The following is a 26603-nucleotide window of genomic DNA, read 5'->3' on the forward strand; positions in this document are numbered from 1 at the left end:
CTAGAAATTGACTCTTTCGTGGACGGATGGAGTATTAATTAGTATTTTACATTTGTATTGTAATTTCACATTTAATCACGCAACAACACGGGGTCTCATCTACTAGTTTTTATAAACGCACTGTCAGTAACAACCATGTGCCTTGCGTAGTAATAATAGTTTAAAATCCACAAAGCTTGCGTAGTAGTAATAGTTTTAAATTCAGGAAGCTAAGACTGATTTTTCTTTTTTTACTTAAAGATTGTATTATTTTGGAGTTTTGATAGATGAGATTGTAAGGTGCTAAAATATTTGCTTAATCTGCATTATCGTAACATGTATGGTATTCCGGACAGCCTAAATACAGGTCAAGAACTGTCCTGAACAGATGAAAAGGAAGGAAATAGAAAATTAAGGAAGGTAAGCCTATTCATATGTACTATACGACATCATTTTTTTTATTTAAACATGTGGAAACGTAAAAATAAAAGTTAGAGATCGGCCACCCACAAACGATATGGGGAAATGGCTCGCTACTCTGTGAACCGACTCACATGGTGACATCTGCTAAACAATTGATGCTCTTGCTCTGCACGGTGGACGCAACGCCATACTCCAGCGCGGCAGCCGCTCCCCCAACCTGGACGACGACGGTGCAGTTGAGCTTGATCTCGATGTCCTTCTTGATGATCCCGAGCACATTGACCGTCCCGTTGATCTCCGTGTAGGTGTCGAAGTCGTACTCCTGGCCGAACACCAGGCCGGTGCCGTTCATCACGCGGGCGAGCCTGTCGGCGAGGAGGTCGACCGTGACGTTCATCCGGTCGGTCCCGTGGGCGCCGACGCGGCCGGCGGGCGCGAACACCACGCTCACCGTCTGCCCCTTGTAGTAGACGTCCGTCTCCGTCTCCGAGAACTTGAACGCCGCCGCGTTGGGGTTCTCGATGGAGACGTCGGCGGTGAGCGTCGCGTTGGTGGCCACCGGCGCGGGGATCGTCCCGGTGCCGGGCGCGGGGATGGACCCGGGCGCGGCGCTGATGGCCGTGAGCCAGACGTTGTTCACGGTCAGGCGCGGCTCCTTGACCTTGAACACGGTGAGCGCGAGCACCAGGATGACGACGCCGATGACCACGACGGTGGTCAAGCAGCAGCCGCCGCAGCAGAGCGCGCGCTTGCGGAGGTACGGCGTGGACCGCGACCCGGCGGCGGCGTCCGCCTCCGCCGCCTCGGCGTCGTCGTGGACCGACGCCGACGCCGGGTAGACCGTCGGGGAAGGCACCGCCAGGGGCCTCGCCGGCTCGTTCTTGTACTCCCACGCCCCGGCGGCCGCCATGGATGGAGGACTGGACTTGAGAGGCCACGCAGTATGATATGGCACCAGGAGAGCAACGGCTGCTTTGTCTGGTACACGGTGGTCGGCCTTATGAAGTGCTGGCTCACGCGGTCACGCCACTGCCGGTCTTGGTCATAGTCATACTGTCTTACACTTGGTGCTACTGAATTCGAAGACGCCAGTGTATATATTCTATGCCGGGAGACTTGGCCCTGAACTTCGTATCGGTGTCGCGCTACGTATTGGTATCAGCCTATCCTTGATTTTGAAAAATAAAATACCAGTATCGCCATATCCGTATCGGCGTGTCGGTGCGTCCTGATCATAGGCTTTGTTTAGTTTCTCAAGTATTTTAGAAAAAAAACCCAAAACCCAAAATTTTGAGCAGCCCACTCTGTCACATCAAATTTTACGGCATATATATAGAATATTAAATATAGATAAAAAATAACTAATTGTATAGTTTATATGTGATTTGCAAGACGAATCTTTTAAGCCTAATTATTCTATTATTAGATAATATTTGTCAAATACAAACGAAAATATTATAGTGTATATTTTGCAAAAAAATTTAGAACTAAACAAAGCCATAGACGCTGCCCCCTGAAAAAATGTGCTGTGGACTGAAGCTCACATGTTTGGAACCAAGTATCAAATCATCTGTGGTCTGCGTATAAGGAAACCCATGCTGGACAAGGTTTCTTCTGATCTAGATGCTTGGAGAGTTTTATTTCGTCTCTCTGGTTGCGACTTAGACTTGTGAGTGAGTTGTGCGACTGCATCTCCTAGATTCTGATGGTTTTTGAGCCTGTGAGATCTCAAAAACAGGAGGGATTGCCGAGTGACGGCCTTTTTGAAATAGACGTGCCGAGCGAGAGACTGTGGGATTACTAGGCAAAAAGCGGAGCGATTAGCCGTGGAAAGGCGAGGGATTGGTCGCAATCACGCTGTCCGTTTCGATGGGGGATTAGTCAATTCCGTTGAGTAAGAGTTTCACGTTCAGCGATTCAGCGTTCCAAAATGCAGTGCATCTCGTGGTGCTTTTGGTAGACAAAGTCCCTCAATAACAACAGTGTCTCATCATTTTCAACGGCCTCCTTTGGGCTTTTGGGTAGCCATAATTATAATTACAACCATGACTGACCATGACGGGACTCGCTTGAGAGAGCAGCAGACTTTAACGCTTCATCCGTGTGACGGCTAGCTGGATGCGGATGAGCAAGTCTTAGTGCAACTCCAGCAACACCTTGCTAGGCCCTTTTATCTCTAAATTAAATAGCAGAGGTAAAAGAACCACCTCCAGCTCCAATAGCCTCTTATTAGATTCTCTAGATTTGTTGGTCTTCTATTTTTTTCCGTTCCCACTACCTATTCCTGTTAGCTCCATTTTGGTCTATCTAATTTTTTTCTCCCTAGTCCCTAGCGACTGCTCGCCCGCAACTTCTATCGACACCTTCCTCCACCCGTTGCCTCCCCTTCCCCGATGAGGTGGCCCTAGCCCTGGTGTGGTAGCCTCCACTGGCGTGGCGGACGCTGCTTGCCCGCCGCGGCAACTTTCCGTCAGCGCGACAGGCGTGGCTTGCCTAGTGCGATGACCTAGCCCTGGCATGGTGCATCTTCTTGGCATGGCGGATGCGGCCTGCCACGCATCACCTTCCCAACGTCTACGGCGAGAAGAACACTTGAGAGGATGACATTTGAGTTTAGGTGGCATGCTGTAAATAGTATTGATGGAGAAACAACGAAAAATACACAGTATTTAAATAGACAACAACTTGGTAAAATTCACTTGTCAAATCTTGAGTTATAGCAAGTTGCTAATTTGTTTAGCAAAAGAAAAAAGGATGTGTCTCCAATAAATTGCTATTCTCACTTGGTAAAAATAGAGGATGACAGATGGGACCCGCTCACTTGGTAAAAGAATATGTGTCTCCAACAAGTTGCGCTCGGGATAGCAACTTGGGATAGCAACTTGACAAATCTCGGCAGTATAAACCTCTGGATAGCAACTTGGGAAATTTAGCAAGTTGAGATAAGGAGTTGTTGGAGGAGGATTTTTATGCTTTTAGCAAATTTGGTAGGATAACATGTTGAAATACCAAGTTGTTGGAGATGCTCTAAGAGGTCTGATTTTAGTATAGATTTTCTTCGGACTCCCCTTGGCACTATGCATCTTCTCATCCTACGCCCAAAAGGGGAAACCACACATTATTGGAGGTGTTATATTCTAAAAAATTTTGTGTTTTAGTTCATCATTTTATGAAATGGAACTAAATACTATGTAAAATTTTTAGCAAAAATATGGTTATTCTTTATTTTAGATTTTAGCATCAAGAGGCAAAAAAAAAAAACAACCTCATGAGGGCAATAAATTCTGCAATTTTTATGTAACAAAACATTACCCTAAAAATTTTGATATTTTGCATTAAAGTAGTTAGCATTTTGTATTTTGCATTTTTTTAACTAAACATCCCATTATTTAGATGCATTGCATACGCGCCGATCTGCTCATGCGTCTTTTTCGTATTAAAAGAAACAGTGGTTTTGCATCGGATATTGGCAACACACACACAGATGTCATTTTGGCTATCAATTAAGCACACCGCCTCATTACTTGTTGGAGTATAAAATGTAAAATTATAGGAAAAATACAAACCATATATTCTCATGTTTGGATGACATTGGCACCGACAACTCAATCTTCCCTGATTTTAAAATGCAAGCTTTTAGAGTCTAGACACCTATCACACGTTAACATTGCCATAATTTTCTATTAGATCACGCGAGATCACGGTATATCAGAAAAGGTGGTTTGTTTATGGGAGGACGCTGTTGTTTACTTCGCTGACCGTATCTCCAATGAGCATATCTCCTCACGCCTTCTAGAGCATATCTTCAAAGGGTGCACATCTTTTTTTTTTTGCCCTCATAGCGACAGCAACAAGACCCCTTGTTAAATACGGAGTACATGTGTGTTCAGGTCAAAAAATATAACTCCAATCAATGATAGTTCTACACGTGCAACCACAGTGTAGAGAGAGAATCACCCAGTATAATCAAGCAAAGAAACAAAACTGCTTATCAAAGATGCTTTGCACATATATAGATCTATTTACCGTGCAGTTTTTTTTTTGTTTGACAAGTACCATGCAGATTGGATGGCGTGGGAATACATGGTCGCATGGCTCGAGGCCCATGAGCATGGCCCATGGCCCGTTGTTTTGGTTTGGCCCAGTCATGACACAGGCCTATATAACCATGGTGCCTTATGCCAGCCTGGCTTGATGAGATGGCTATGCCTAGTCCGCTTTCTTAGCCGGATCTTAGCCTGACGTACTGGCACAACAAGACTCGATTAGCATACTCGTGGTGGGTCAGCACCGCCCGGCAACGAAGGGCTAAGCCGCTAAGCGGGCCGTGCCTTCAACGGCCCCGGACCGTATCGGCCGAGCGGGCCGTCCATTTAGCTATCTCATGGGCTCGACTGGTGGTGTGCTTCTCGGCCCGTCCTAGTTACACATCCCGGCTGAAGAGTGAAGACTGTGAAAAGTCCACTCTCAAGTCTCTGCCGCTACTCGACCGCCAGTCGATAAGGGGGAGAATTCACCTCGGCGGCTCGTCCTCGACGCCGATGGCGGAGCCCAGTCCTAACCCGACCGTGGTGCTGCACGCCTGCCTCGGCGTGGGCCACCTGATCCCCATGGTGGAGCTCGCCAAGCAGCTCCTCCGCCGCGGCCTCGCTGTCATCATCGCCGTGCCCACCCCACCAGCCTCCACCGCCGACTTCTTCGCCTCCTCCGCATCCGCCGTCGCCGCGCTTGCGGCCGCCAACCCTGCCGTCTCCTTCCACCACCTCCCGCCCCCAGACTACCCTGTCCCGGACTCAGACCCCTTCCTCCAGATGCTCGACGCGCTCCGCCTCACAGTCCCGTCCCTCACCGCCTTCCTCCGCTCCCTTCCCTCCGTCGCCGGGCTCGTGCTCGACCTCTTCTGCGGCGACGCGCTCGACGCGGCCGCAGCCACCGGCATCCCGGCCTACTTCTACTACACCTCCTGCGCTGGCGACCTCGCCGCGTTCCTCTACCTTCCCCACTACTTCGCCACGACGGAGGGCGGCCCCAGCTTCAAAGACATGGGCAAGGCGCTCCTCCACTTCCCCGGCATCCCGCCGATCCCGGCTTCGGACATGCCTCACACTGTCGTCGACCGCACGAGTCGGACCTGCGCCTCGCGGATCGTGCACTACGGCCGCGTCCCAGAGGCGCGGGGCGTGCTGATCAACACCTACGAGTGGCTGGAGGCGCGGGCCGTCAGGGCACTCAGGGACGGCGTCTGCGTCCCCGGCCGCCCCACGCCGCCGGTGTACCCCATCGGCCCGCTCATCGTCAAGGGCGAGGAGGCGGCGGAGGAAGTGGAGCGGCACGCGTGCCTGTCGTGGCTGGACGCACAGCCGGAGCGGAGCGTGGTGTTCCTCTGCTTCGGCAGCCTGGGCGCCGTCTCCGCGGCGCAGATTAAGGAGATCGCTCGCGGGCTGGAGAGTTCCGGGCATCGGTTCCTGTGGGTCGTGCGGAGCCCGCCGGAGGACCCGGCCAAGTTCTTCCTCGCGCGTCCCGAGCCGGACCTGGACTCGCTGCTCCCGGAGGGGTTCCTGGAGCGGACGAGCGGCAGGGGGATGGTGGTGAAGATGTGGGCGCCGCAGGTGGAGGTGCTGCGGCACGCGGCGACGGGCGCGTTCATGACCCACTGCGGGTGGAACTCGGTGCTGGAGGCGGCGTCCGCCGGCGTCCCCATGCTGTGCTGGCCGATGTACGCAGAGCAGAGGCTGAACAAGGTGTTTGTAGTGGACGAGATCAAGGCCGGGGTGGTGATGGACGGCTACGACGAGGAGCTGGTGAGGGCGGAGGAGGTGGAGAAGAAGGTGAGGCTGGTGATGGAGTCTGAGGAAGGGGAGAAGCTCAGGGGGAGGCTGGCAATGGCGAAGGAGAAGGCGGCAGAGGCGCTGGCTGATGGCGGGCCGTCGTGGGTGGCGTTTGAAGAGTTCTTGAAGGATTTGAAGCTCGCCAAATGATCATGCACAGAAGTGAGCATCATGGTTGATCCTGTTATCTGATAGTATGTTCTAATGTTAGCTTGGACTATGAATCTATGATCTCTGTGAGCTCTTTCCGGGATTGTTCCGTTAATCTCTCCCAAAGAGGTTTGAGGGAGCGAGGGGATTTTCTTACTTGCAGGGACAATCCTCTTCAGTTTCTTTCTAATTCTAATCTCACATTCTCACCAAACTGAACAAGGCCTCGATGAGATAGCGGAGCATGACTTGTGAGAGTATGACAAATAATATACGTATTGCTGAGAAATGCATGTTGTAGCTTCCAATCGGCGGCTAAATGAGAGCCTGCGAGCTTTCCTCCAACAGCATATAATAGTTGATCTTTCTTGGATTGCTTTGATTTGGACATGTATTTAGATCCATTACCATGTCTTTTAGCTTAAAATCAGAATATGCTATACTAGATACAATAATCACCGAATTGATTCAGAAAAATGAAGTAAGCTGAGAATCACATTTTAACACATAAGTGGCACTCTGCTTGACGAATTTGATGTTTTGCAAGTACGTGATCCAATTTTACTGCCAGACTACAGATGCAATATTTTTTTATTACTACCAAATACTAGTATGTGATATTGAATCCTCAAGTAATAGCTAACTTAGGGCTTGTTTTTTTTTAGAAAATAGCTTCATGAGTGACTTTCTAGATGAAGTTGAGCTGTTTTGGAAAAAATGTTTGGCAAAATAGCTTCACAAACTACGTCATGCATAGTTGAGAGAGAGAAATGAGAGAGAGAGCTACAATAAGCTACTTGTTTCAGCTTCATCTCAACTTATATCTTTGTGGAAGGAGGGGAAAAACAGCTTCATCCATAAAGCTGTTTTAGAAATAAGGGCTTGTTTGGTACAGCTCATAACAGCTTCGTGAGCTGTTATGAGCTATTTTTTTTTACCAAACACTTCTTTCCAAAACAGCTTCATGGGTGAAGTTGTTTTTTCCCTCCTCTCACAAAGATATAAGTTAGATGAAGCTAGAAAAAAATAGCTTATTGTAGCTTCTCTCTCATTTCTCTCTCTCAACTATGTATGAAGTAGTTGGTGAAGCTATTTTGTCAAACACTTTCTCCAAAACAGCTCAGCTTCATCTAGAAAATCACTCATAAAGTTATTTTCTAAAAAAACAGTTTTACTTGTGAATTTGAGTTGTGCCAAACAAGCCCTAAGTGTTTGGTAAAAAAAAACAGCTCACAACAGCTCATGAAGCTGTTGTGAGCTGTAGCAAACAGCCACTTATTACAGTACGTATTTCGCAGTCCCATCTGCCACACTAGCAGTAGCACACTTCAATTTATCAGATACTTCAAATTGTACTCCTTGATCAATTGCATTCTCCGTTTACGGAGCTGCTCTTGTCCAAATCTCTCAAGAACTCCGCGAATGCCACTTGAGAAGACCCGCACTCCCTAGTAGCCTCCAACGCCTTCTCCCTCGCCACCGCGAGCCTCTCCCGGAGAATCCTCCCTTCCTCCGCCTCCATCACCAGCCTCACCTTCGCTTCCACCTCCTCCGCCCTAACGAACTCTTCGTACCTCCCCAGCGCCACCGCGATCTTCATCTCCTCCACCATGAACACCTTGTTCAGCGCCTGCTCCGCGTACAGCGGCCAGCAAATCATGGGCAGCCCCGACACGATGGCCTCGAGCGCCGAGTTCCACCCGCAGTGCGTGACGAACGCGCCGACCGCCTCGTGCCGCACCACCTGCGCCTGCGGCACCCAGTTCTTCACCACCATGCCTCTGCCCCTGTTCCTGTCCAAGAACCCTGCGGGGAGCAGCCGCCCCAAGTCCAGTTCGGGAGACTGGCCCTCTTCTTCCGGCGGGCTCCTCACCACCCACAGGAACCGGTGGCCGGAGCTCTCCAATCCGCGGGCGATCTCCTGCAACTGCGCGGCGGGGAAGGCGCCCTTGCTGCCGAAGCAGAGGAACACGACGCTCCGCTTCGGCTGCGCGTCCAGCCACGCCAGGCACTCGTGCCTCTCGCCGCTCTGACCTGTGCTGCCGTCGTTGACGAGTGGGCCGATGCAGAAGACTCTCGGCGTCGGCCGGCCGGGCACGCAGACGCCGTCGCCGAGCGCTGTCAGGGCTCGGGGCTCCAGCCAGTCGAAGCTGTTGACCAGCACGCCCCTCGCCTCCGCGATGCGCTTCCACTGGTACATCCGGACCTTGGTCCCGTCGCTCTCCCTGTCCAGCACCGTCCACGGCATGTCCAGCGCCTGGATCGGTGTCGGCATGCCGGGGCAGCGCACAAGCGTCTCGCCCATTTCCCTGAACGACGACGGCAGGGTCGGGTAGAGGTACGGCAGGTTGAGGAACACGGCGAGGTCCCCCGCCGCGGAGGCGAAGAAGAAGTATGCCGGGACGCCGACCTCCGCCGCGACGTCGAGCGCGTCGACGCAGAACATGTCGAGGAGGAGCGCGTCGACGGCGCCGGGCAGGGAGTCCCGCAGGAGGTCACGAAGCGCGGGGTTGGCGAGCTGGAGCGTGTCCTTGTCGCGCTTCGCCGGGTGCACGCCGACGACGTCCGGGCTGGCCGGCGCCGGCAGGAGGCGGAACGCGATGGCCGGGTTGGCCGCCGCCAGGCGCGCCACCGCGGCGGCCGACACGGCGTCGGTGTCGGGTGGGTCGACCACGGCGATGAGCGCGCCGTGGCCGTGGCGCAGCAGGTGCTTGGCTAGCTCCACCATCGGGATCAGGTGGCCCACGCCCAGCGAAGGGTAGAGCACGAACGTCCTCTTCTTCCCCGTCATGGTGTTGGATGGATTGGTGGCGTAGCTCGAGCTTCGTCGATTCGTTCGCCGGACTGGGGAGCCCGTGGTTATGGCTGGAAATGGAATAGATGTAGAAGTAGAACCAATATAGCGGTATAAACGGGATATGAGCACAGTAGCAATCGATGTCGGAGAGTGACACCATTTCTCGGTAGTGGACGGCCCAGCATACGTATTTCGTATCTATGTGGTCGTCGTTGGAAGCTGCAACTCTCCCGGTTCCAAGTCCCGACAGGCGGTCGTAGAAAAATCTTTCAAGTAACCCCGGTCCGCATGGCTGTTTCGTGTGCGATGACGACCAACACCCACGATCAGTTTCGCCGGAGACCCGGAGGTCTTGGCCGCGTTTCTAAAAAAATTTATAAAATTTTTCAGATTTCTCGTCACATCGAATCCTTAGACGTATGCATGGAGTATTAAATAGAGATAAAAATATAAACTAATTGCACAGTTTGATCGAAATTGACGAGACAAATCTTTTGAGCCTAGTTAATACATAATTGGATAATATTTATCAAATACAAACAAAAATGTTATTATTCATATTTTGCAAAATTCTCGCCTTCTAAGCTGTAGAGGCATGAAGTCGCGTACAGCTTCCACTCGTGGCCATGGACGCTGAGGGCCCGCTTAGAAGGCGATAATTCGCTCCTAAAACATTATTCACTGATTTGGTGTGAGATAAAAATCATTATTAAATAATTATTAAATTCAGCAAGTGAAACTGAGCTGATTTCTTGCTATTTCTATACGCCTCTTGTGAAATTCTGTATTTCTATTTCCGCTGGGGAACAAAAGACTCGATTTGAGTGAATGCCATCACATTGACACATTCCTTGGCTCAGCTTTGTCCGCATGCGTCATGTGTGTTGCATCCCTCCATGATCGTTCTTTAGCATATCAGATGTGTCGGAAGAATATTGGAAGGTATTTTTATAAACTAATAAAAAACAAATTACATAGCTCGTCTAAAAACTGCAAGACAAATCTACTAAGCATAATTAATCTGTCATTAGCACATGTGGGTTACTGTAGTAATTAAGGCTAATCATGGACTAACTAGGCTTAAAAGATTCGTCTCGCGATTTTCAATAAAACTATGTAATTAGTTTATTTTTTTTATCTACATTTAATATTTCATGCATGTGTCTAAAGATTTGATGGGATAGATGAAAAAAATTTTAGGTGGGAAACTAAACATGGCCTTAGGAAACAATAAAGGGACTCTGTCCAAAAGAATAAATTAACAATAGATGATTGAAGAGGTGACATTATAATTAATGTCTATAAAAATTACCATAGTTTCTATATTGAAAGTGTTTTAAGGCACTTACAATACAAGACTCTATTATAGAGTCCAAGACAAGTAATTACATATTATTTATGGTATTTTGCTGATGTGGTAGCATATTTATTGAAGAAAGATGTAGAAAAAAAGACTTTAAGTCTTATTTAGACTCTAAGTCTACATTATTTGAAGTAATAAATAACTTTAGATTCTATGATAAAGTTTGCATTGTGAGTGCTCTTAGAGAGAAACTAAAGAGGATTCTCCCTGTAAGTAAAAATCCCCTCGCTTCCTTAAATCTCTTTGGGAGAGATTAAGAGCAAGGTTAATAATACAGTCAACTGTTGATTGTAGGATTTCTTTACAACCTTCTTGTAGCTCATTTATCATTATTAATATATGGCTTACTTATCTCTCTCACAAACTATCTTGATTCGTATGTCTGAACCGGCTATAAGCTTATAACCCGTTTTTACTCTCTCTCCTCCACTTTAGTATTTAGCAGGCTTACACACTTACTCTAACCGAACAATCCCGGAAAGAGCTCACATAGATCATAGATTCATAGATTCATAGTCCAAGCTAACATTAGAACATACTATTACTCATCTGAACACGTCAACAGTGGTAATGACCGTTCGCTCTCTGTCTCACACAATAGATATAAAAATAGAAAAACATAAAGCATGCTTCCACACTTTACTCAGTTTTTTAGTTTCTGGTGGCCTCTCTGTTTGGATTGGAGGATTTCCACGGGAATTTCAAAGGAAGACCGTTTGGAAATTGGAACGGAGAAAAACAGCCAGCCGTTCTAGAGGAAAGGAATCACTTGCTTCACAAAACACGGGAAAAATAAGAATCCACTCCGAGCCGTGGTTTCACGGAAGTCCGAGGCGAGTGAGGAGAAAATAAGCATTATGCTCGCCAAAAAAAAAACTGAAGACGACAAACTTGAAGAAGAAAGAGAACTGGCGCAACGGGCCAAGAAGAACAAGCAAACCATGGCGCAACTGCTGCTGCCCCATGCCTGCCTAGTTGAGTCGTCGTCTGCCCTCCTTGCGTTTGCGTGCATCCGCACTCGCCGCTCTCAATCAGCTGGAACTCATGACCAGCTGACAGAGGAATAAAAAACAAGGCCTAAGAACGAATGAACGATGTCACATGAAGCTTCTAGATACTTGGGCTTGTTTAGCTAGGAAGTGAAAAAAAAATTAGATGTCACATCAGATATTTCGTAGGATGTTAGAAGATATGTTTATATACTAATAAAAAACTAATTACATAATTCACCTGGAAATAGCAAGATAAATTTATTAAACCTAATTAATCCATCATTAGCACTGTAGGTTATTGTAGCACATAAGGCTAATCATGGACTAACTAGACTTAAAAGATTTGTCTCGTGATTTTTAACCAAACTGTGTAATTAGTTTATTTTTTTACCTATATTTAATACTCTACGCATGTATCTAAACTTTCGATGAGGAACTAAACAAGTTTGAAGCCTATACACTCATCTTATAAGGAAAAAAAGCCTATACACTCATAGGACCCACATTGATCTATACTCGCTTGAGCTTATCTGCCGAATCTGTTAGCCATTCAATAATATTTTTTTATAATAAATCAGCGAATAATACTTTTAGCCATGGTACTTTCAGCCATGACTTATCAGCTAAGCAAACATACTGCTAAGATTCCTGTGTTCCAAATACATTTTGGTAAATTTTTCTTTGTCGTTACTCTGTTTTGCTCTTACACACACATCTATCCTATTCCTCTTTTTTTTCCCTCTATTTTGTATTCTTATATGTTCCAGACAGGTCTTCAGTTTTAGGGCCTGTTTAGATTGGGGATGAAAATTTTTTGGGTGTCACATCGGATGTGTCGGAAGGATGTCGGGAGAGGTTTTTAGAAACTAATAAAAAAACAAATTACATAGCTCGTCAGTAAACTGCAAGACAAATTTATTAAGCATAATTAATCTGTCATTAGCATATGTGGGTTACTGTAGCACTTAAGGATAATCATGGAGTAACTAGGCTTAAAAGATTCGTCTCGCGATTCTCAACTAAACTGTGTAATTAGTTTATTTTTTTTATCTACATTTAATGTTCCATGCATGTGTCCAAAGATTCGATGTGATGGATGAAAAATTTTTAGGTGGGAAACTAAACAGGGCCTTATACTCTAGCATGTCGACAAAAACGTTAACGACATCTCGAGTTTATGGTATATTCGGACGGTGGTGGTTCAATTCCTATTGGACATTTTAATCACAAAGATGGAAATTTGCCGCTGAAACATTGCTGCCTCGTATGTTTAGTGCGGCACCGACTCCCATTCAGGTCTTGTTTAGTTCCCGATGAGAAATATTTCGCGACACTGTAGCACTTTCGTTTGTTTATAGTAATTATTGTCCAATCATGGACTAACTAGGCTCAAAAGATTTGTTTTGTCAATTTCGACGAAACTGTGTAATTAGTTTTTATTTTCGTCTATATTTAATACTCCATGCATACGTTTAAGATTCGATGTGACGGGGAATCTTAAAAAATTTTGGAGTTTTGGGTGGAAGTAAACAAGGCCTGAAACATTGCCACCATGTTTCGTATGTTACATGTAGTGGTGGTGGCTCCGGTGTGCGAGTGGCGTGCTGAACCCTGCCTTGTTCTTTGGTGTTTTTTTTTTGCCTGGCTGAACCCTACGTGCAGGGGCGGGCCTAGGCCTAAGGTTAGTAGGGCCATTGCCTTAGTCGTGGCTCAGAAATTGTAGAAACAACTTTTCAATTTTGGCCCCAAAAAATAAGCCCATTAAGAAGAAAACTAGGGCAAACTCTCAGCCACACTGGCCACTGAGCCACGCACGGACGCGCCCACGCCGCCACACGCCTCGCCTCCGCTCTGCTCCAGCCTTTCGGGTCCGCGTCCGGCGGCCCACCTCCCTTCTCTTGCTCAGCGTCGGCGCAACGGGCCGACGGCGCCTCCTGCTCCGGCGTCCCTCGCGGTCGCGGCCAGTGGCCTACTCCGGCGTCCCTCGTAGTCGCTTGCTGGCAAGCAGGGCACCAGCCGCTAGGGCCGACCGCCCAGACCAGGGGGCAGGGCCCAGACACGCTCGCCCCTCGCCCTTCGGTTGCTGCTGCCGGAGCGATAGAGCTGGAAGGCCAGACCAGCGGCCTAGTCGCCCAGATGTGGCTGCCCCTGTCTGACTACCTCTGTCTAGAAACAGGAATGTTCAGAAGCCTGAATCCGTGAACGCAGGAAGTGAAGGTATTCATAGCTATTGCATCGTACTATTATATCATACTATTAATTGGTATTTATAGCTATTATATTATACTATTAATTATATAGTTCAAAAATTTCTCTAGACCTACAAACTTTGCTTCAAAATTTTTGTTTTCTGTGATATATGCATATATATAGTCCTATAATGTAGGTTGTAGCTTTTGGATTTTGGACACCAGAATTTGGCCTAGTCTTGTCCGCCACTGCCTACGTGTTCTTTGCAATTTTGCAGTTCGTTAGATCGGTGGAGTTCATCACTATGGTTGGTTAAAACTCTTGTAATTTTGTTACTTTTGAGTAATGGAATTTGGTTCGTGCGTGGTAAAAAAACATAGATTGCCCATATGAAACTATGTGTAGTTTATACAAATTTGTTTTTTCAAAAAAAAAATGTGTGTACAAATTTGTATACATATAAATTTGTGTTTGATGCAAAATTTTGGACATGAATTTGTTTTATCTATCTCCTGTCCTTGATTAGGCCTTCGCAAAAATTTTCAAGATTCCCCGTCACATCGAATCTTTGGTCGCATGTATGGAGCATTAAATATAAACAAAAAAAACTAATTGCACAGTTACCTGTAATTTGTGAGATGAATCTTTTGAGCCTAGTTACTACATGATTGAACAATGTTTGTCAAATAAAAACAAAAATGTTACAGTAGTAAAAAAAACCAAAAATTTTATGAACTAAACAAGGCCTAAGAAAAGAAAAGGGAGGGGCGCACGTTAATGGATCGAGACTTGGGAATGTGGTTCCAATAGCATTTCAGGTATTGTGAGATTGATCATTTGACACAACACAATATCTTTTAGAACAACACAATATTTCTAGGGAGCACATATTTTGACTCACAATCCAAAGCATCAACCATCAACCAAGTGTCAGACGATCCTGTCCAACCTTGGCCGCGTCTGACAAGAACTGGCCAAACGCCATGCGCGACGATCCACCATCCTTCCAGGCCATGCCTGCGGCCTCTTTGTGCGCTGTCACACGAGCTCTAAGCTGCTCCCCTTCCTCAGACTCCATCATCACTAGCCTCACCTTGGCCTCCAGCTCGTCGGCCTTGACCAGCCCATGCTGCCACCCGGCAAGTTCCACACCGATCCCGATCTCCTCCACCATGAGCACCTTATTCATCTTTTGCTCCGCGTACAATGGCCAGCAGAGCATCGGCACGCCGCCGGCCATGATCGCCTCCAGTACAGAGTTCCACCCGCAGTGCGTCACGAAGGCGCCTGTCGCCTTGTGACGGAGGACCTCCACCTGCGGCGCCCATAGCTTGACGACGAGGCCACGCCCTCTGGTCCTCTCCAAGAATCCTTCCGGCAGGAGCGTGTGGAGATCCGGGTTGGCCTGGTCGCCGAATGTCTTCTCCGGGTTGTCGCCGAGAGGAGCTCGCACGACCCAGAGGAAACGGTGGCCAGATCTCTCGAGGCCGGCGGCGATCTCCTTCAGCTGCGTCTCCGAGTGGTTGCCTAGGCTTCCAAAGCACAGGAACACGACACTGCGCTCTGGTTGCTCATCGAGCCATGTGAGACACTCGTGCTTTTGTTTCGTCTCAGCAGCAGCCTCCTCGACAAGTGGCCCGACGCAGTACACCGGAGGCACTGTAAGCCCACTTTCAGTGGTGAGAAAGTGCGGGTCCTTGAGGGCTGCCACTGCCCGAGGCTCTAGCGATGCGAACGTGTTCACCAGTATGCCAGCGGCCTCCAGATTCTTGCCCAGCGAGTTCATCACCGCCCTGTATATCTCAGTGTTGGGGTCCTCGAGCACCTCGCGAATGAGGTGAGAAGCCGGTATCGGTGGGACGCCATGGAAGTTGACAGTGGCGTCTCCTGCTAGCTCCTTGAAGCTCGGCTGGCCCTCCGCACGACGTCGGGCCCAATAAGGGAGTTGGAGGCATACAGCGAGGGCGGAGGCGTTGGAGGCGAAGAAGCTGTAGGCTGGGATGCCGAGATGGCCGGTGACGTCGAGCGCCGCGTCGGACCACGAGTCCACGATCACCGCGTGGATGCTTGGCGGCGGGATGGAGCAGAGGAACTCGCGGAGGTGCTCGTTGTAGCGCCGTATGATCTCCAAGTATCCGAGGAGGAGGTTCACGTCGTTGGTGACGGTGGGAGGATCGTGGATTCGAGGGAGCGTGTGGAAGGTGACCGCCGGCTTGGAGGATGCGATGACGCGGTCGACGGCGGCGGCCAAGGCGATGTTGTGTTCCATGGTGATGTCGATGAGCGCGACCACGACGTCGTAGCCTTCCTCCAGGAGGACGTCAGCGAGCTGCATCATGGGGATGAAGTGGCTGACGGCGAGGCCGGGGTAGAGAACTACGATCTTCTTCATGGAGGCCACCGCCAAAGGTTTTCTGGCTCGCCGGCCGGCCGGGGGAAAGAGGTCTAGCAGCCAAAGATAAATTGCTTGCTAGGTAACCAGGTTGAAGATATATAGGCGACGCCAGGCTCTGACCTCTGAGCAATGGAATATTGTATTGACGTCTACTTCTCTGTCCACAGTGCATTTTATGAATTTTAGGACAAATTAAGAGAGAATATAAAAGACACATATATCATGGGAACTGCTTCGGTACTCTCCTTTTTAATTTTTACCTCAAATCTTAAAGCAGTCCAGCAGTCCATCATTTTAATTAATTAATTTTATAATTATTTCTCGTCTGGTTTCGAGTTAACCCAGCCTAGCTTGTGTTCAGCTCAAACCTGCTCTCGTGATCCATCCCATTCCTTCTCCCTCCTCCGCGATCGTCTTCGGCGTCGCATGAGCTTCGACGCAGCACAGAGCTGAGAGCGGCAACGACCACTCAACGGTGGCGGTGATGTCGGAGCCATGGAGCTGACCTAGGACGGCGAGGAATGCCCATGTCAGGAGCTCCGCCGAGATGAGAGCAGTGGCACTCAAAGACTGCTCACTGAGGCCACGATATTTCTTAGGACCATTGCTATTCTTCTTAGGTGCACCTTTGGTGACAGCAATAGCTGGATCACATACAAAAACAATTGTACTATGACGTGTCTGATCATTTTGATCAACCAGGCTCAGGCCATCACTGACAGTGAAATTAAACTAGTACGCAAATGTTGACTTTGATCTTCACTAGGAGTATCCAAGGCTTATGTTCAGTAGAATTAAGTGGTGTGTATGTTGCTAGCCAGGCCATTTGAGATTGATCAGTACAAGTCTCACTCTCGGCACTGAACAAAGAGAAGATACAACAGAACAGATCCAATGGGAGTGCAAAATTTTTATAAGCCACTACAATGTCTAGGTCATGTGGCTGGTAATCACTACCTATTCGTGATTAGATACAATATAAAAATTCTGCCTCAATGGGAGTAGTAGAGCTCCCCTCGTCGACCTCCATGCTTGGTGGCGTCGTCGGTGAAGGTGATCGAGTGCCACCGGTTGACGCTCGGTGGAATCCTCACACGGCACTGGATATAGACAAGACGAAGGAAGAGGATCGAATCGGGGGAACGTTGCGAATGAAGCAGATCGGGGCAAAGAGCGTAGCAAATGTGGATCAAATGGATCATGGAGACGGATTTGGGCTGGACATATGGGAAGGGCTGAGCCAACTCGAAACCCAGACGACAAACAATTACAAAAAATAATTAATTAAATAGTGGGATGCTTTAAGATTCGTGCCAGAAATTAAAAGAGGAGTACCAGAGCAATTCTCTTATTTTATTTCCTAGTCAGACGTTATCATCAATTTAATTAATGGTGATTGGTTGATAAATGAAAAATATTCAATATAAAATTGGGATTTGTTATCCGAATGCATTATATTTGAGGACAAATTGCAAATGCTAGAATGCACTTTATCAAATTTCAAATTCTAGAATGCACTATATTACAGGACAAAGGGAGTAGACCACTGTACTAAGGCCTTGTTTAGTTCCAAAAAATTTACAAAAATTTATGTCACATCAAATCTTACGACACATGCATGAAGTATTAAATATAGATAAAAAATAACGAATTACACAATTTGCCTATAATTTGCGAGACGAATCTTTTAAGCCTAGTTAGCTCGTACAAACAAAATGCTACATAGTTAAAACCAAAATAATTTCGCGAAGTAAATAAGGCCTAATCACTATGGATTTAAGTGCTACAGTAGCTAAAAAAATCGCGAACTAAATAAGTCCTAACCACCATGGATTTATTGCGTCCTTTCTGTGTAACCACTATACTAACCACCGTGGATTTATTGCGTAGACCAATATGCTCATGACGTCTAGACGTCTAGTAGGTCAGCTGTCCGCTTCTGTCTTCCCAAAGAAGATTGCAATGTCTTCCCAGAACTTGTTTACTTCACTTTAAAATTAAAATTTTTCAAGATTTTTTATCACATCAAATTTTGTGACACATACATAAAATATTAAATATAGATCGACGCTCTGGCTCACGAACCCCCCCCCCCCCCCCCCCCCCCCCCCCCGCGCGCAAGTGACGATGAAGGTCAAAGATCAATGTACGTGTGTGGATGGAGCTGCTCGACACGGTGGGACACGATGCATGTGGAAGGTAGGTCGGGTGGCTCGCTCACCGTCCAGCGTGGGGTGGCTAGTGTAGTTAGATTGCAGTGTAGTAGTTGACAAGGTGCTGTGTCGGTTTGGAGCAGTGCGGCCGGTGCACATCGAGTGCCATGCGGTCCCGTTGGGATTGACAACAGCTATTGCTAGATATATAATGCATTCTGGAGGACAAATCCAATTTTGCATTAAATATTTTTCATCTATCAACCAATCATTGTTAATCACACGTTAATATAGTGTCTGATTAGAAAATAAAATGAGAGTACATGCGTCTTTCATGTTCTCTCTTAATTTGTCTTAAAATTCTTACAATGCACTGTATTAAGAATTCAGTCTCTATTGGGATAAATATCGCGCTAAGTTTAAGAAAGACATGACTACATCCATTCAAGAAAAGCCGCAGTAAAGATAACAGAGTTTCTCATATCATCATCCTAATATTCACACTATGAGTGCTATTTCGATAGCGCGGATGATGATTCTAGTGATGCTTTTGTTGTTGAATTTGTTTGGGTGTCGAAAGCCATATCATTAACTTGTCCCTCTCTTAACCTAATTCATAAAAATCGATAAGAAGAGATTAAACTTTAATTTTGATATGTCCAAATATGATAAGATGTTTGATGAGATACGTAAGAATGGACACATCAAGTCGCCACATCCTTTTACAACCGCTTAATGAATTGAAGTAATGACCTTATTGTGAACATAATTTGTCTTCTCATGACTAATGATGCAATATTTTTTGTCAACACATCCGATCAGATCTTAATGAGGGACAATTGACTTTATAAAAAAATGATGATTGATAAGAATAAGGTATCTCACTATTAGAAAAATAATTAATTTTAGAAGATAGACTCGTTGATTAACGAATGTGGGCACACGTAGCGACTGGCTCCTAAATGTCCAAGGGGCCCCAAGAAAATGCCTGTCTCCAAAAATCATAGATTAACAGAGATAGATATCTCTATAAATCTATTTTCAGTTTGAAAATCACTATTAGTAGGGGTGACCGTTCTAAGTGGACATCTCTAAAAGTTGATTTTCAAAGGCGAATGTCTTAAGACGTCATTCTCTATAAATACTTACATCCAAAATTTATAACTTTTCCATGTGAACTTGGATGAAGATAAACTTTATATTATAATTTTAGCACTTAACGTGATCTACAACTTTATAGTTGAAAAGTTTTTTTTAGTATAAAACTACTTTGAGTCCCAAATATATTCTAAGATATTTTTGCAATTTGCAATTTAAAATTTTCAAACAACCTCAAATGTTGACATGGTCTATATCAAAGTTGTAGTTCTTACTACAACATACAACTTTGTAGTTGAAAAGTTTCAAAATTTAGAATTCCTAAATGGCATTGAATATTCATATAGTTAATACCAAAGTTGTAGTGGCCAACTTGGTCTACATGTTTGTTGTTAATTTTTTTTATCTAAAGTTTTGAGTGTCTCAAATATTTGTTTTAAATCATATATTTTGAGATTGAAATTTTTGAATTTTTTAAAAAACCTTGGATGGAGACGTATTCTACACCAAAGTTATAGTGTTTGACAAGATTTATAACTTTTTAGTTAACTTTCTTTATTTGAGTTTATTTAGTAGCAAAAATATTTTTATATAAAATTATAAAACATTTATATAAAAAGATAAAGTCCTATATATACTCACAAGTGATTGCATGGTGCATTGTTAGTGCTAAATCGAAGGTGATGAGTTTGAGTTTTGAGTAACACCAATTTTTTTTTGGTTCGCCGGTCTTCGGAAAGCTTGATTAACAGTGACGCTTTGTTGGAGGTGGGCACAACCTCTGCCTCTATTAATCCAAAATGTCCACCTCCAAAACTATTTTATCGTGTATCTCCATTAACAAAAACGATCGTCTCTAGAAATATTCTCTACTAGTGTACCCATCAACAATCTAGATCTCCAAAATCCTAAGATTGTATAAAAGATTTTCTTGTTAAGCTCATATTTCTCCATTAACTTTTAACACTTAGGGTGTCTCCAATGATCTAGCTTAAAGCTAGATGATAATTTTTTTAATTATTGAATAATGTAAAAAGCAAGAGACTAGTGTGTGCTGAAGATATAGTCTCTTTCTATTTCATGATGCATCTCTTTCTCAACACAAGATATTCAGAACTACTTGCTAAAGTTTCTCTTCTTTATATTAGTTACTTTATTAAAGCTAGTGCTATAGCTCATGTTTTTTTTTCTCGAATACATACGCAGGAGATCTGTGTATCATTATATTAAAACGAAAGAGTTTATAATACAATCAATGCACAACAAGCGCTAGATGGTCAACAGCCGAACTGACCTAGCAAAGAGTTCTAATAACCAATATTACATAAATGGATCAACCAAATGTGCTCGACGTCGCGTCTTACGAGTCCTCCTGGAAGAGCTCGCATGCGCGCCCATTGAACACTGGGAACAACGCATCCAGGCCCTCCACCTTGCTCGACGACAAGGTCCCAGAACGCAGGGCGTCGAGTATCCCTCTCGACGCGAGCGAAACAGGTGCAATCAGTGGAGCGATCCCTAGTTGCTTGTTTAGGAGAACCTCAGCCCGCTTAGAGACCACAATGTGCGCCAACGGCTGTGCGGCAATTTGACTACTTCTGGGCCAGATAAGCGTAGGGGGGAGGGGGTCCTGACAGGCTGCCGAGGTGGGGAGGCGATAATGAGCGGCTCCCGCTTGACTTACACCTTGTCAAGAAACCTTGCAAGGCGTCGAGTGGCGTCGGCGTCTCATCCCCACAGGAGACGCCCTTATATATTTAGTATTTTTTTATATAAAATAGCTTGTACAGGGCACAAACACAGGTCAAACTACTATGATATATTATCTTGAGGTGGAACAAACAACAACAAGCTCGATCAACTTAGACCTTGTCAGGCCTTGTTTATATGTGAATTTTTTTTGAATTTCGCTACTGTAGCACTTTTCGTTTGTTTGTGACAAATATTATCCAATCATAGACTAACTAGAGTCAAAAGATTCGTCTCGCGATTTACACACAAACTATGTAATTAGTTTTTGTTTTCATCTATATTTAATACTTCATGCATGTGCCGCAAAATTCGATATGATAAAGAATTTTGAAAATGTTTTAGTTTTTGGGGTGAACTAAACAAGGCCTTAGTTTACTAAAAAACCAAAAAAACTCTTCAAGATTTCCTGTCACATCAAATCTTGCGGCATATGCATGGAGCATTAAATATAGACAAAAACAAAAACTAATTGCACAGTTTGCCTGTAAATCGCGAGATGAATCTTTAAGCCTAATTAGTTTATGATTGGACAATATTTGTCAAATAAAAACAAAAATACTACAGAAGTCCAAGGCAAAAAAATTTTGAGAACTAAACAAGGCCTTAAGTAAATAAACTACTCCAAAGTCCAAACCGTACGAGCAACCACAATGTATATGAATCAAGTAGTCCATATACATGGGATCCACATAATTAGTCCATAGTTATTGTTTTCTTCTGACAATGTATATGGACTAAGAGCAACCACAATGTGTGCCATAAGGTAATCTATAGGATTAAAATACTTGCTATCAGGTAACTGGAACACTGTGAGACTAGTCTATAGAGGAGTCCATAGCAAAAGGTACCCATAAGCTTATAGACTACCCATAGGGAATAAAAAATGTTACTTTTTCTCACTCCTTACTCTCTCTTTCTTGGCTTTGCATAGGATTGTAAAGAGAAATAATTTTTTATCTTATATCGGACCCACTTTATGGACTACTTGTTGACTGAAACATTGTGGAGACAACAATAACTATTGTCTACTGACACAAAAGCTGCTCATATAGACTACTTAGTCTATACATTATGGTTGCCCTAAGTAGTCTATAAGATGGGACCCAAAGAGGATAAAAAATTATTTATCTTCATTCCACCAGCCACTACAAGGAGAGAGAGATGGAAAAAAGTAAAAAAAATAATTTTTTTATTCTTTATGAGTAGTCCATAAGCTTATGGATACCTTTTAATATGAACTACTCTATGGACTGGTCTCACATGTACTACTCTATGGACTGTCTCACAATATTTTAGCTAGTTGATACAGATTATTATAATACCTATGGACTACTTTTGAGCAACATTGTGGCTGCTCTAAGATGCGAACAAAGCAATTCTACCACCAAATTATTATTGCTGACCCACTGCATCAAGGGCGTGTCAGGCTCTGCCCGAAACGCTGCCTGCGTGCGACAGGAACTGAGCAAACGCAGCGCGCGACGAGCCGCCATCCTTCCATGCCATTGCCGCACCTTCCTTGTGCTCGGACACCTGTGCCCTCAGTAGCTTGCCTTCCTCCGACTCCATCACCAACCTCACCTTGGCCTCCACCTCCTCGGCCTTCACCAATCCCTGCTGCCAGCCGACCATCTCCACGGCGACTCCATATTCCTCCACCATGAACACCTTGTTCATCTTCTGCTCCGCGTACAGAGGCCAGCAGAGCATCGGCACGCCGGCAACAATCCCCTCGAGCACCGAGTTCCACCCACAGTGTGTCACGAACGCCCCTGTCGCCGCGTGATGGAGCACGTCCACCTGCGGCGCCCACAGCTTGACGACGCGGCCGCGACCCCCAGTTCTCTCCAAGAAACCGGCGGGCAGAAGCGCGTCGAGGTCCGGGTCCGCGCGGGGATCGAATGGCTTCTCCGGGTCGTCGTGGGGAGGCGCCCGCACCACCCACAGGAACCGGTGGCCGGCCCTCTCCAGGCCATTGGCTATCTCCTTTAGCTGCTGCTCTGAGTGGTTGCTGGCGCCTGTGCTTCCAAAACAGAGGAACACTACGCTCTGCTCCGGTTGCTCGTCGAGCCATGCCAGGCACTCGTGCTTGTCTGTTGCCTGGCCGCCGTTCCCGGCGACCAACGGCCCGACGCAGTACACCGGAGGCATTTTTGGCAAGCGCCGTGGATCGCCGAGGGCTGACACCGCACGAGGCTCAATCGATGCGGACGTGTTCACAAGTATTCCATTGGCTTTTTGTATCCTGCTCTTCATGTTCATCGTTGTCTTGAATGTCTCACTCCCTGGACCCTCGAGCATTTCAGCAGTGAGATGAGAAGCTGGCATAGTTGGGACGCCATGGAAGTTTAGAGGCGCGTCTCCTAGCTCCCGGAAACTTGGCTGCCCTTCTGAACGAACTGATGAAGCCTGGACGAACACGGCAAGTGCGGAGGCATTCGAGGGGAAGAAAGCGTAAGCTGGGATGCCGAGCTTGCTGGTGACGCCGAGCACCTCGGTGGACATCACGTCCACAAGCACGGCGTGGACGCTGCCGGGAGGCATGGAGAAGAGGAAGTCGTGGAAGTGCTGGCAGTAGCGGCCCACGAATTCCAAGTACCTGACCACGAACTTGGAGTCATGGACAAAGGTGGGAGCGTCCTCGACTCGTGGGAGCTTGTGGAAAACCACGGACGGCTTGGAGGCGGCGACGCTGTCGATGACGGCGGCCAAGGCGATGTCTCCTTTCAGGGTGGGGTCGATGAACGCGACCACGACGTCGTAGCCCTCCTCCAGGAGCACGTCGGCGACCTGAACCATGGGGACGAAGTGGCTGACGGCGAGGCCCGGGTACAGGACGACGGTCTTCTTCATGGCTTAGATTTTGCTCTTGTGGCTACCTGTAGTACAAGGATGCACCTGCTGGGGAATTGGGATCTGGGAGTAGCCCGAGTTCTTGATTTGGGGGGAGAATGGTGTTGTGGTCTTGGGAGGCAAGGAGCAAGGAAGCCGTACATATTGTCGATTGCGGACTTGCAATGCAATCGTCAGAGGCACTCACTAGTCACAACCACAATAACTGCCTTTGTTTCTGCGCGTGCCGAAGGGATGAATTTTAGTTTTCTTTTAGGGGAACGGTTATTTGTTTAGATTTTGAATTAAATTTGGAGCTCTACTACATTGCGCTTTCTTTAAACATAATCTGTAATTTGTTGTCCCAAGAGTAAAAAAAACTTTAGACAAATCTGGCAAAATCTGATCTATGTTAATATAAAGACAATTAAAGATATATAATTATTTCTATAATCAGACAAGGACAGAAATTTGACTTCTTATTACACAAAAATTACAATTCACAAAGTAACAATTTACTTGTAATCTTTAGATGTACAAGAATTTTGTCTAAAATCATCTTAAAAATAAGGCACCTAAAATATAGAAGTGTTAGAACATCTCCAAGGGACTTTGCAAATGAATTTTGCATTTGGTGTCTAAAAATAGTCCAACTCCAAGGGACTTTGCATTTAGATTTGGCAAACCCAAAGTGTGGACCCCACCCTCGAATTTTATTTTCATCGATCGCGCCCGCGCGTTTTTTTTCCCTTCGCGCCATTTTGACGTACGCCGTGCGTGTCAGTCGCCGCCCAGCCCAGGCCGCGTTCGTCGTTCGTCGCCGTAGGGCGCGCGCGGTAGGGAGGGCGGGCGCGCGCGGCAGGGAGGGCGGACGGGCGTAGAGAAATCGCGCGGGGTGGGGGGCCGGGGGGACGGAGTCCGACGTGAAAGGCCGAAATTGTGGATACAAAGTGGTGGGAAGGTTTGCATATATGCAAAGCCTCCACCTCTATTTGCAAAGTTAACCAAATTGCAAACCTTATTTGCAAAACCATTGGAGGGGTATTTTCTACTCTTTTTTGCAAATAGGGCAATGCAAAGTTTGTTTGCAAAGCCCTTGGAGATGCTCTTATAATAGTTGTTATAGACAATTTGTTTGCTCACCTGTTGCTGTCGTGACTCTCGGAAAAAGGTGTTTCTAGTGGTACCAATGGTACTAAAGCTTTGTTGACCAATGCATAGCTACCGTTGTTGGTACAATGGTCCACATAACGTTTCACAATCAAGCATCTCTAGTAATGACACTCGGTCAATATCTCTACTTTTCAACTTCTGACACTCTTTTTTCTAGGCTTAACTCCAACAACAACCTCAAATCTATTTCAATAGACATTGACATATGGGACCCACTCATCATTCTCTATTCCTTCATCTTTCTCTTCCTCGCTCTGCTGTCTAAGCTATGCAGCGGCGGCCAGGGATGTCAGAAGGATCCACTAGGGCAGCAGTCCTGATGGATGGGATCCGCTGTTGGGGTAGCGATCCGCATAGACATGATTCACTGTCAGGGCTATGGACCTAATAGAGCCTAGGAAAACTATGAAGAGAGGTTGATCCACCGGGGAGGTTGATCAAGGACGGTTGAGAAAGGCATCAGGCTATGGGGGCATTGATGGAGGCAGGCAGGATAGGCAATGGATGGTGGCACGTTTTGCAAGGGCGAGTAGGTTCTAGATGGGACTAGGAGATAAACGTCAAGAGCTAAAAAGTAGGGGCTCCTCAAATTTGAGGGCTCTAGTAGAGGCTCTATTGGACCTTTTTTTTTGCCTCAAGCCTCAAATTTAGTTTTGAATGCTCAAGTAGGGGACCTGGAAGAGCTGCTCTTTGGGCATCTGCAGTGGTGCATAGATTCATTCAGTTTTGAAGAAGCCACATCACACAACTTCACAAACCTTTTACACAAACAACCATTCTACAACCCGACGTCAAGATGTTGCCTACCATGGACCCTCTTGAGTGGATCTCACTAGAAACATTATATTGATATCTAACACCTATCGGATCTCGCCACACCTGCTGCGACACTCGCTGCTACTTGGGTTTCATCGGGCCGTCTTGGTACGTGCTTCTCGAAGCCAGACACCTCTTGCTAGCTACCATAGTATGGTTGCATGGGTAGATGACATCTTGGGTTTGAGAGAGAGAGATCGGCACTTCCATGGAAAGAAAGGGAGACCAAGAGAGTGGTTGAGATATTTAGGGTTTTGTAGAGGTTTATTAGAATTTGTTGGGTTGGTTGCATTATAAGAGGTGGGGCTCTTAAGAGGTCTCACTTTGAAAATAAGGTCCATTAGATGTGAGCTTCTTAATTGGCATTCCTCTCAAAATCAATTTAGAGATATGTTTTTTCTAATTGTTCCAATAGATAGGTTAAGCGTCTTAGAAATTGGATAGACATTTTAGGAGAGGTAGATATTTTTTGATTGCGGGTGGGCCAAAGCGAAATACCAGCCAATGGCTAAACTTTACCATATTTAGATATAACGTAAACAAGAAATATAGTTAACTATTGAGCTTCTATATGTAATTAAATGCTTGCTTATTAGGATAGATATTCTAAAAAAATCACTGGCCTTCTCTGTTGCCCAAATCGAGACCATGTTGGTGGTTTA

At 46.1% G+C, this 26603-nt stretch overlaps 5 protein-coding genes and 1 long non-coding RNA gene across 6 annotated transcripts; 2 read left to right on the forward strand and 4 right to left on the reverse strand.

The window, feature by feature from the left end:
- On the reverse strand, positions 291-1483 carry LOC8084435. The gene has a single exon (XM_002441367.2). It carries the CDS (start codon positions 1310-1312, stop codon positions 530-532), a length of 783 nt encoding a protein of 260 aa, XP_002441412.1. The 5' UTR covers positions 1313-1483; the 3' UTR covers positions 291-529.
- LOC8068954 (anthocyanidin 5,3-O-glucosyltransferase) lies at positions 4374-6768 on the forward strand. Its single transcript, XM_002440071.2, has one exon. The coding sequence runs from the start codon at positions 4944-4946 to the stop codon at positions 6378-6380; it is 1437 nt and encodes a 478-aa protein (XP_002440116.1). The 5' UTR covers positions 4374-4943; the 3' UTR covers positions 6381-6768.
- Positions 6904-9430, reverse strand: LOC8084436 (UDP-glycosyltransferase 88F4). Its single transcript, XM_002441368.2, has one exon. It carries the CDS (start codon positions 9169-9171, stop codon positions 7744-7746), a length of 1428 nt encoding a protein of 475 aa, XP_002441413.1. The 5' UTR covers positions 9172-9430; the 3' UTR covers positions 6904-7743.
- LOC110430097 lies at positions 13132-16861 on the forward strand. The gene is made up of 2 exons (XR_002447311.1): positions 13132-13749; positions 16479-16861. It is a non-coding gene; the product is annotated as an uncharacterized LOC110430097 (long non-coding RNA).
- On the reverse strand, positions 14512-16176 carry LOC8068955 (anthocyanidin 3-O-glucosyltransferase 2). The gene has a single exon (XM_002441369.2). It carries the CDS (start codon positions 16112-16114, stop codon positions 14642-14644), a length of 1473 nt encoding a protein of 490 aa, XP_002441414.1. The 5' UTR covers positions 16115-16176; the 3' UTR covers positions 14512-14641.
- On the reverse strand, positions 22411-24342 carry LOC8068956 (anthocyanidin 5,3-O-glucosyltransferase). Its single transcript, XM_002441370.2, has one exon. The coding sequence runs from the start codon at positions 23971-23973 to the stop codon at positions 22543-22545; it is 1431 nt and encodes a 476-aa protein (XP_002441415.1). The 5' UTR covers positions 23974-24342; the 3' UTR covers positions 22411-22542.

Source organism: Sorghum bicolor, chromosome 9 (genome assembly GCF_000003195.3).
Source record: "Sorghum bicolor cultivar BTx623 chromosome 9, Sorghum_bicolor_NCBIv3, whole genome shotgun sequence".
Classification (NCBI taxonomy): domain Eukaryota; kingdom Viridiplantae; phylum Streptophyta; class Magnoliopsida; order Poales; family Poaceae; genus Sorghum; species Sorghum bicolor.